An 11143-nucleotide genomic window follows, 5' to 3' on the forward strand; every position below is an offset into this window, starting at 1 on the left:
TCAGGCATCTAACCAAAAACTCGGGTTTTCGGACTCTTTCCTGCACCACTCTATTTGATTGTACTTGATTTTCCAGTATTCTTTCAACAGGATGACAGTCTGTCTCTTGTTACTCAGTGTTGTGGCCCATGCAGGTGTTTGCCATGGTTATGGAGGATGCTGACTGCAGTTCATGTAACAGCCTCAGTGAGGTACTACAACAAAGATTTTCTGAAAGTTACACACAGAACCTCTAATGCTCAGTATGCATAAGCATATCTCCCCAAACTTTTCCTTAAAGAAACGACAGCAGAGGAATGGGTTTTCATCATGTATTGTTTCAGGTTACACCAGGCCAGACATAGGAGACTACAAGGCTAGCAAACTGAAATCACGTCTTGAAAGAAGTTGTTTTAATGAAATATCTCTTAGAATTCTGGCTCCATGTGAGTCTTGTCATTATGCAGTAATGGCAAAGGGGTTATCCGAGTTTAAACCAGTGGTTCTCAACTAGTGAGTCTCAACAGAGGTGTGTGGAAATAATAGATAGTTACACCCAGTTTTTAAACATTCGTGAAAGGTGCCAGCATCTACACACCTTCTGTTGCAGGAGTACTGGCACTCTGAATTATGAACAATCAATACGTTTTGAAATAATTGCAAAAATTATATCCTTTTTTTAAAAGGATATGTAGGACATAGATCTAGTCCTTTGGAGGAGATGGTGTCCCACAATCTCTAGCTTATTCTGTTCCTCCTGGTTTTACAGTGACCACAAGGAATGTTGCAAATGACACATCACCAGATTGCTTTTGTCAAAAATAACAAACCCATATGTCACATACTGCTGACTGTGACTTCTAAATCAGAATTTAGTCCTGATGCAAAACCAGCCGAGAACCACTGGTTTAAAGCTCTCTTTAGAATAGCAGGCAGAGCAGCATCGCAGCAGGGGTACACACTGAAAGCAGCTATAACCATGCGCAGTCTATGATAAGATACATGTGATCAAACAATGTTGAACTGGCAGATGGAGGGCTTCTCCTCACGACAGTTCTCGTCAAACCACTTCCCATTAGAGGCATCAGACAGGACGGCGCAGTTGTGGGACTGGCCACCGTCTGGCTGAGGGGACCTCTGGTTGGAGGTGTCCCAGTTTTTGTATGTAATGCTGGAGCCGGTCTGGTCCACCCAGGTGCCCTCAGTCACCATGTCGTTGACGCCAAGCCAGACCTGCTCATTTGGGCCAATGCTCTGGCGGATGTAGTCTCTGAGCTGGTCGTTCTCGTCGCGGGATGTGGGTGTACCAAGGACGCCGCCCAGGGCGTTACAGTCCTCACTAGCAGTGTGATAGCGTTTTCTTACAGTGTCAGCCAAGAAGCACTTGCCATGGCTCTTTATGCCTTTCAGACAAACTGAAGAGAAAAATAAAAGGGAGCAGATGGTTAGATAGACCCAAACTATTATTCAGAGTCATGTCAGAGTTTTTTTCAGCTGTAGGTAATACAGGTGGCCTTTAGTAATACAAATAACTGTAGTCCCATGTACTTGATTTTTTGATTTGCAGGAACAACTGGATATCATTTTGTGTCCTGAACACAGTTTTGCCATGTGCACTCCAGATTCAGACTTGCAGTTCAAAAGACTACACATGTATCCCATCTGAATTTATTTTTAGAGAAGCATACAGACTGTTCTGTCCAAGTTGAGTACTGAACAATGTAGTTCTTGTCATGCTATCACTAATTCCCCCTTGAGCAAGCCCTTTAAAATGTCCACATTGTAATCCACTTATTACCACTGTGACACTAATGGCTGCTTGCCTGCTTCCACAGGTGATCATAAAGTAGGTTCAGACACAGAATTGCATGTCTAAGGCTGAAAGGAGTTCATTTAGGGGTAGAAGGTAGCCGTTTACTGGTGCAGGGGTTTAAACCTGGCCAAATTGCGAGTCTAACCATGGCTGGAATAACTTAATAAGGGGCCCCTGGGGCAAAAAATTGATGTTGGGCCCCTGTCGACCCTGTACTTGTTGCCTGGCCCTGGGCTTTCTGTGTGTCAGTGACTGCATGGTAATTTGATTCAACTATATTTAGGAATATGCCACGTAAGTAAACAATATAAAATAACTATGCCTTTTCTCTAAGGTCCCTTTCCAACACAACATCTGAATTTGTCTTTAATGGGAAAGGTTATAATCAGCATTCATATACATACTCTGTAGTAGTTACAAATATTTATCGGCCCCAGCTTTGATCGACAATGATGGAAACATGACACTTGGGTTGACACAGTATTTTCACCCCTTTCCCAGTGCGACCATCCGTAGCTTCTGTGACTCTTTGTCATCTCAGCCACTAATTCTGTTCATCTCCATCCAAGACATGCTTGGTCATCTTTACAAAGTAGTCACCAAGTTTTAAAGAGTGACTGAATAAGTAAGAGATATATATAAAAGAAGTAATCATGGTTACATTAACACTGGCCTCCATGCTGCTTTATTCTGTTTACTAACCCTGTTTTCTGGCCATTTGTAACGTTAAGTTTGACACATGACAAACAGTCTGCTTGTGTTTTTTTCTGTCTATATTTAATCGTTTGTGTCTCTTTGTTGTGATTTTGTGTCTCCTTGTGGTTGGTATGTGTTAATTTGAGTGACATTTTGCAGGTGAAGGCCAGAGTGGTCCCTGACACCTATTGTCTCTTTATGATTGCCTGTAGTTATTTTGTGTCTCTTTTCAATTGCCTTGAAATACTCTTTGCAGTTCCTTTTCATCTCGGTGTGATCTGTTTGTCTCTCTGTAGTCATTTTGAATCTCTTCCTGGTCGGTACATGTAAATTTGAGAGATATTTTGCATGTATACGACAGAGGGGTCCCTGATTCGTTGGGCTCCTGAGCCAGTGCTTGGTACAGACAGAGCCATAAGACTACTTAACATAGCTGGACCTACCTGGGTTGATTATCTGCTTTAGCAAATTCCTTTAAAACATTTGCAGTCTCTTACATTATGCACAATCTAGTCATTGATTTTTGGGGGCAGTTGCTTCTTTTGCCCAGTTGGTAATAAAGTCTTTGTCTGAACCCAGATTCTGTCAAGTCCTGGTGTTAGGAGACTGTTAGAGGCCTTCTCAGGGTGATTACTTGCATGCCTTTAATAATACAGACAAGATCCAATTTACGATCCATCTGCTCAAAAGTCCAGCTTACCTGTCTGCAGGGCTTGTTGTTCCTTCAGTAGGTTGAGCTCCTGGACAATGTCGTTGATTTGTTTCTGTAAGTCCTCAATAGCAGAATCCCTTGCCGTATCTGATTCCAAAAACAGTGGAGACGCAAGGAAATTCAAATCAGGTTGTTTATATTTCAATTATTTCCTTTTTCAAGGAGATCTGAGCATGATTACATAGAAAACATGCTGTTGAAATAAACATCTCATAACACAGATATGATATTGAAATCATTTGTGATGGACCAGGTGTCTACCTTTCTTTATTAGCTTCTTCTTTGGTGGAGTCTGTTGAAACGAGCAGTTCACCAGTAGCAGTACTCCCAGCAGCACGCACACTCCTTTGAACTCCATGGTGAGACCTGTTGAATGAGGCTGCTCCAACGTGGATGCTTGCAATTTATCTGCACCCTCCCACGCCCTCCCTCTCATCTCTCCAAACAGGGAAAAATACTGAGCTCCAAAACTGCCATTTGCAGGAATAACAATCCAACCTCAGGAGCCTTAAAGGATGGTGTGTGTGTGTGTGTCTCATCTGGCTCCAGATGCTTAACTTGGAGGGCCAGTACAAACCAGACCAGGCCTGGAAAGCAGGTGGAGACTGGCAGACTGTGTAACAGTTATGATGTAATAACCCTGTGCAGCTTTCATCAAAGTATACTATAAAAAATGAAATAAACAACACTGACTCATGTGTTGCACAAATGCTTAAATAACTTGGTTACAGTTTATTTCTTGGCTCTCAGGATGAGAAAAAAGAGATGGAGTAAGACTTTCTTTCCTAACAGTTGGCCAGTAGGTGTTTTGGAAGCCTTTAGTTATGGCCTCATTTGGAAAGATTTAAATATTTCCAGGTGTTTTTGGCAGCAGGAAGAAACTGAAATGAAAAACCCATTCAGCATTACCTGTTAAGTCTCTTATGCAGCTGTAAAGGCACTTGCAATGTCACCCCTTATTCTGAAATGTGTATATCTTCACAAACCATTCTCTGAGTATGGTTTTTTTTTTTGTTTTTTTTTGCTTCAAAATCTGCAATTTGAGTTTGTTTTGGACCTGTCTACTCCATATGTCTGCTCTCAGCCAGCACACACACCCTACAGCATGTCTGTGGGAAGAGTGGAATGATCCAGAGTCACATCTGGTCTTTCTGTAGCCTTAGACTGACACGTGGCAGAGACAAAAGGATGCAGAGAGACTGCTGCCCTGACAGTACAGTCCAGAATATTGAGAATGATTTTGTTTTGAAAATAAATAATGAAAATAATGAACTCAAGCTTGGTGAGTGTGGCACAAAAAATACTGTTGAGCATTATTACTGATGGACCTATTTGATTTTGTCTGAATTGATATCTGTAATATCTAGAGGTTTAATAGTAGCTGATGAGGTGGGTGTACTACCATGTAAATGGGTAGGTTACCGAGGAGGAAGTGGGTATACTTTCCTATAAATTCCAGTAGTTTTTGTGGATGACAGGTGGGTATACTGTTATGGGCCAAAATAAGAGGTGGGTATACCCTGTACACCTGCATATAGCCTCCTCTGCGCCTATAGTAAGATCCTTAGCTTACTTTGTTATTGTTAACATAAAATGTATCTCCCGGTGTCTGCAGGTACAGATGCAGCCACCTAGAGTTTCCTGTTGCTCTGTTATGGGGCCCAGGCAGATCCATGGTGGATCCCTGCTGGGACATTGTCCGGTCTTTGACTGTTCCTTGGCTGGGATGAGATTGTGTGAGATCACAGTGGAATCTAGACATGCCCTGTCAGGAGACTGGTAATTGGCTGGGAACTGACTGGCAGCTGAAAGGCCTTTGGTTGGGATGGGAAACTCTGGGTGGTTGCATCTTTATCAGACACTTGAGTTTAAATGCTTTTTAAGACCTTTAAGATCATTTTTTAACAAATTTAAGACATTTTTCAATCAACTTTTTTCACTTAGAGTGTTTTCACACTTAGTCCTTTTTAAATGAACCAAACTCAGTCCTCTTTAAGTGGACCAAAGAGTGGACTGACAGAAAGGGGACTCAGTTCTTCTTGCGTTACATTGACAGTTCATTTGAATGAGGACTTAGTTCTCTTTCTGGTAAACTTCAGCTCTGATGGGGCCTCAGTCCTCTTTCTGTTCATACTATAGCATTTATATAAAACCTTAGTGTTTCTGTGCATTATGGACAATTGGTGTTAGATGTTTTCCTCTTTCCATGTCCGGAGGAGTGCAGTTTTTTCATCATCAGACAAGTACTCCTCGTCCACTGGTCGTGCTGTCATTACGTGTGGCCATGGTTCCGTTGTGTTTATTATTCGTCCCACTGAAATAGCGTTTGATCTGTCTACGGCAAGCCCCGAAGGCTTCAAAACAATAGCAAAAGGCAAAGCAGACCTGGAGCGGTTTGTGTTCACAAGGCACAGGTTAAGTGAACCGCACCGCAGACTTGAAGCGAACTGAACTCAGACCACCTCCCGACATGGTCTGAGTTCAGTTCGCTTCAGAGGGGTCTCAGTTCTCTTGGAGTGTTCACATTTGCGCAAAAAAATACTGAGTGACTGCTCTGAGTCGTCTTAGAAGAGGACCAACTGTGAAAACACCCTTAAGCATTCAGGTAAGGAGTGTATGTATGTAGTCCCATGCAGAGATAGGTTTTATGTGGGAACACGGTTATTAAAGTGAGTTAGGCTAATTCACATTTTGCCAACAGGTAAGTATAAAGTTAAAAGACACTATTAGTTTCAGTGGTAGGCCAAAAGATATATAAAATAAGAAAGCTTGAGTTATGTTCACAAGAGGAAACTAAAAAATGGATAAATGAAATTAGATGAAATATTTGCAGCCAGATCATATTTTTTTGGCATTGTTAAAAAACTGACACCATATGACAGTGTTTCTAAATTTAATGCTCCAGTGTGTAGGATTTATGGAGGATGTATTAGCAGAAATGGAATATAACAAGTATGTTTTCTTTAGTTTATAATCATTTATAAATAAGTATCCTTGTGTTTTTGTGATGGCCATCTTGCACCGCTATGTTTCTACAGTTGCACAGAACAGACAAACTAAACAGTGACTCTTGACAGGGCCATGAAAGCATCGGATAAACTGATTTTTTTTTTTTTTTTAAATGAAACTGCTTTATTCCGTGTCTGTTTTGGTGATAATTATGCTCCTGGTAAAAAAACAACCCCTCCTGGACAATGAAGGAATACTAATCTGGAGAAGTTTCACATGCCACTAAATCCTCCTAAATTTTACACACTGTTACTTTAAGTACAAAGACAAGAGGGCTGTACAAATTAAATGTTTTATTAGAAAAATTTGTATACATGTACATATATACTGTAGATACAGTAGTTGATGTTAACCAAGGAAGCCAACTTTCTGCCGCGTCTTTCCCAAACTCTCCTCCTGCTGCAGCAGCTTGATGAGCGGAGCATGAAGGGCCTTCCCGACCCGTTTACCTGCCTGGAGACGAAATAACACTTTAGTACCTTTATTTGTTCAGACGTAATCATATTCAAAACCTGGAGGAGGCCAGATGGCTGAGGATGAGGGCTGGACTCACCTCTGTCATTTCAAAGATGCTCTCTGGATCCAGGCTGCCTCCGCCCACCTTCCTCACGCAGGTGATGGTGCCCTTGTGTGTCACCGAGATGATCAGGCTCGCCACTGAGCAGGCCTTCTCCTGCAGAGTTGCGTCCACCACGTGCCTGTGACCCACCTGCAGAAAAACAGCCAATGTCAAAGTCACGCATTGTGTGATGAAGGGCTTTAGAGATTCTTCACTTCTGAGAACAGGCAGGTGAGCTTACCTTGCATAATGTCACTATACAAGGAACATTTTCTACATTGATTCTCACACAATCATACGGGTCATCTGACAGCTCAATTTCCTTCCCTCCTTCCTCGTCCGTTGATATGTGCACTCTGGGAATTCTGTCAGTAAGATAATGAGAAGACTGTCTGTAAGCTTTTATTTTACTGCATAAGAATGATCAATATAACAGCTGTAAGAGATCATAAACACTACTATGACACTTGACTTACTTTGTGTTGAAGAGAGCTGCCTTGATAGCTATTGATATGGCATCATACAGGTTTCCATCACACTGCAGGAGCTGTGCAGACATGTCAGTGTGAGATTTTACCTTAGTGAAGAGCATGGCATCAAATATACACAGACCAAACAAGATGTTCTAATGTAAAAGGTGCCGCTTTGATTTCTTCCTCCACTAAACCACAGTTTAAAAGTGTTTTATATGCAAAGGTGAGTTACAATATTTCATCATACAAGTAGGGACATAAGTTAAAGAACAGCAACAAAATAAACTGCAAAAAAAAGAAAAGATGGGTGAACTCTTCATATTTGTCTAAACTTATGTCAATTTGAGCAAAAATCCTAAAGGCAGGGGTAAGCTTTAAAACAAAGGCACACCTGCAAAAATCACTGCATGAATGTTGGAAGGTGAAGACATCACTGGACACTAGCACTCACCAGCACATCCACATAGAGAACCCAGCAATGTTCTCCTGCACTGATACAGAGACTCCTCAGGTCCACACTGTGTTTGTTGTTGAAGACTTTGTAAAGAGTGTTACTCAGCTCTGTCCCAAGCTCCTCTCCTCCTCTGCCCTCAAACTCTGGGGTTGCATTGGCCGAACTAGTGATGAGACAGAGAAAACAAGACAATCAAAAAATGAGGTAACAGAATATCTATCAGCCTGAGATTTATTTTTACTTAGGGAAAGTAGGGAGAGCAGTGACACTGGCTGACCTCACGACCTTTCTCCACTCAAATTTATTGCGTATTTATGGTAATATGATCATATTCTCTCTGGTAAGTCTATTATTACTAGGATGTGTTGGAGATTTATCTCTCAGGGAACAGATGATACAATACCACCTCCTAGTGGCTGGGTATGCATCCGAATATATTACCAATAGGGAGGGATTTAGGATGCAGCCCTTCATTTTAAACAAATTTTGATTGACTTTACAAAAAATTCAGTATATCATGATATGTAGTGATACTATGGTATAAAAGTATATACACCAATATATTTTTCATATTGCATATCCTGAAAGTTGCTCTGTATAATGTCTTCATAACTGTTTGGTTCAGTGGCGAAATCTATAAAAAACAAGCCTCAGTTTATAAAAAGCCAAAGCATGCACACACCTACCAGTCAACAAAGAACTCCAGGTAGCCTTCATTTGGCACCATAGGCCTTGGTTTTCCAATGTCAGCCTTAATTCCAACTAGAACCGCTGTGTGCCCCTGAAAGAGAGACAAAGCCGACAATAAAAAGGTCATCAACAGTGTTTGAAGGTTACCAAGTAATTTTAAGGTACCTATACTTTACTAGAATATTTCCATTTTCTGTCACTTTATACACTTTATACATTTACTCCTCTAAAACTGAGATGCAAATATCACATTTATTCATTTATTTGATAACTTTGGCTGCTAGTTACTTTCCAAATTCAAAATAATGCCACAAAATGTGATAAACATATACATTATGATGTTATTATTTCACTAAGACTTGATCCTCAGGGGGAATTCACAGCTATAAAGCAGTATGTATATATATTAATCACTTATCCTTCTTGATGAATTGCATACAATAAAAAGATAGTAGACAGACAGGCTCAAACACACAACTAACAAGTAGGAGTATTTGCATTTGAAGTGTTGATGACTGACTCTGGGTGCACAGATGACAAGTTTCACAGTAAAAACACCAATGAGCAAACATGTAGGACTTCTGCTGTACATATCATACATTACCAGAGTGACTTTGGCCGAGCCGTCTGTGTTGGACACAACATCAGTCTCTATTTCCATGTGTCTGTAGTCCTCACAGCCTCTTCCGTCCACCCGTAAGTCATCCTGATTTAAACAATCAACATGTCAACAACACTACAGTTAGCTCATGCTAATGCTAACTAGCTTCCTGCCGTTATAAAGCACATATTACTGTCAGGGCATTTACGAAATATTCTTAACTAACAGAGGTTTAAGGTTGGCATGTAGTTATTAAAAAAACGTACCCGTATACCGTGTAAAATGTACACCTTTTCAGCTTCGCTAACTTGTACTGTTGCCATAGTGTAAAACACACAGCTAGCATGTGTTTGTCGCTCTTCTTCTACGCCATCAAAAGACGCAGAGAACCCGCTTTGCTCACCCGGATGTCCCGGCAGTTTGAGATCCTTCGGAAGAGGGAAGACCCCGCCCAACCGGTGCAGCCTGTCTCAAACACAGATTGTAGACTCATACAGTAAACAACTTGATACATAACATCTCACTTGATTTAGTAAAACACAACTCTTTCTGGCATAAAAATCTGAATTTCTGTCTGTAAAAAAAAGTCTATATTGTTTTGTGTATATTGTACACCTCTTAGACTCTTTAAAAGTTTAAAAAGGTTGGGTCAGTTCAAACTGTTTGATGTTCATGATGCACCAGGCTCCCCCTCTCTATGGACCCTGGATCAGATATAAAAGTTATTATATTTCCACTGTAATCAGCTCAGATAAGCTGTAACTGACTCTGGATTTGATATTTATGTTATTTAACCCTGAAAGGCTGGGCCCTTCAGGAAAAGTTGTCATGATGAATGGACACTTGGGTCAGAATAAAAAAAAGCAACATAGATAACTAATTGCCAAAGATCCCTGAGTCCCCCTCCCATGCCAACACAGTTTGGGAATTAATTCATGGTAATTACATGATTTGTGAGGCTGGGTTGCTACAGGCAAAGCAGATAACTGTCCTTGGACCCTGGGGACCCTGGGGCCCCTATAGCGACAGGCTGCAATGGGTGTGTCAACTGTTTTGGTGCTAATTAGACAGAAAATCTATTTAGTTATATGCACCACTAGAGCACAATACCAACCAACATGATAAAGGCTTTAAGGTGGGTCCTGCTTGTTTTTTTCCTTAGAGGCCCTCTTGAGGAGAGGTGCCCTGGGGCCACAGCTGTGTCCAAAATCTGATGTATAAACAGCCTGTTATGTCAGTTTTATGTTTATTTGATCTATATTTCCACAAATAAAACTGCTGTATTCTTAAAATAGTATAAATTACAGAGATAGCAGAAGAAACAAGGGGCCCAGCAGCAGTTTTTTGTTTGTCCCAGGGGTCTTCTAACAGTTTAATCCAGCCATGATTGTAAGTGTTGCTGAAAGACATTTTATGTCTTTCAAAGGGTGGCAGAAAAATTGAGACTTAGCTCTGTGACTTAAATGCAATAAAACATGAAATGAACTGGAGCTAAGATAGTCACATGTCAGTTTAGCTGAGAATATTTTTTTTAAAAAAAATCCCCAGTAGCATGTTTCTGCATCCCAAAGAGACAAATCAATCCTAAAATGCAGACAGTGTATAACTGAGCAGACTGTAGGGAAGGTAGATTTTAAAGTATCATGGTTTTCCTTTCATTTAATCATGACTTTTTCTTCAAAATGTGCAAAAAAATATTGAACATGAGTAAGAATGTTGCTGAAGCACATTTGGCCAGATAAAATCCAGGGTTTTATGAATGAATTGAAATGATTTTATTTCCCCATCACTGACATGGGTGCCACATACACATTTAAAGAAGTTACTTCCCCCGAGCAAAAGGCACAAAAGAGGTCTGAAGATTAAATCCTAACATGTGCTGAATTAGCAGGAATAGGCTAACATTAATTAGGAAAAGCTAATTGACAGGGGAATAAATATTTGAAAGTGATAAAGATGGCCGAGAACCACACTACGTTATTTTCCATTACATGCTGAATTGTCACCAGGTGCCTGAATTGTACATTTTCTGTTACATAAATAAACACACCCCCACAAACTGATGCAGAAAAGGCACAAACCGGTGCATAAAAATTCACCAGAATACAGAAATGAAGTGTTGCTCAAATGCTCATATTTTTTAGGGGGAGGTGGTAG

The 11143-nt window shown here is 40.6% G+C and overlaps 2 protein-coding genes across 2 annotated transcripts; both read right to left on the reverse strand.

Moving 5' to 3' along the window:
* Positions 1–297: 297 nt before the first annotated feature.
* Positions 298–3595, reverse strand: LOC125905037 (tetranectin-like). The gene is made up of 3 exons (XM_049602801.1): positions 3462–3595; positions 3189–3287; positions 298–1394 (listed from the first exon to the last, which is right to left on the reverse strand). The coding sequence occupies exons 1-3, from the start codon at positions 3556–3558 to the stop codon at positions 988–990; spliced, it is 603 nt and encodes a 200-aa protein (XP_049458758.1). The 5' UTR covers positions 3559–3595; the 3' UTR covers positions 298–987.
* A 2906-nt stretch (positions 3596–6501) lies between these two features.
* On the reverse strand, positions 6502–9402 carry exosc7 (exosome component 7). Its single transcript, XM_049602241.1, has 8 exons — positions 9253–9402; positions 8990–9091; positions 8382–8476; positions 7693–7858; positions 7245–7315; positions 7010–7133; positions 6763–6918; positions 6502–6662 (listed from the first exon to the last, which is right to left on the reverse strand). Exons 1-8 carry the CDS (start codon positions 9307–9309, stop codon positions 6558–6560), a joined length of 876 nt encoding a protein of 291 aa, XP_049458198.1. The 5' UTR covers positions 9310–9402; the 3' UTR covers positions 6502–6557.
* Positions 9403–11143: the final 1741 nt, after the last annotated feature.

The sequence above is a fragment of the Epinephelus fuscoguttatus genome, linkage group LG17 (assembly GCF_011397635.1).
Source record: "Epinephelus fuscoguttatus linkage group LG17, E.fuscoguttatus.final_Chr_v1".
In the NCBI taxonomy this organism is placed as follows: domain Eukaryota; kingdom Metazoa; phylum Chordata; class Actinopteri; order Perciformes; family Serranidae; genus Epinephelus; species Epinephelus fuscoguttatus.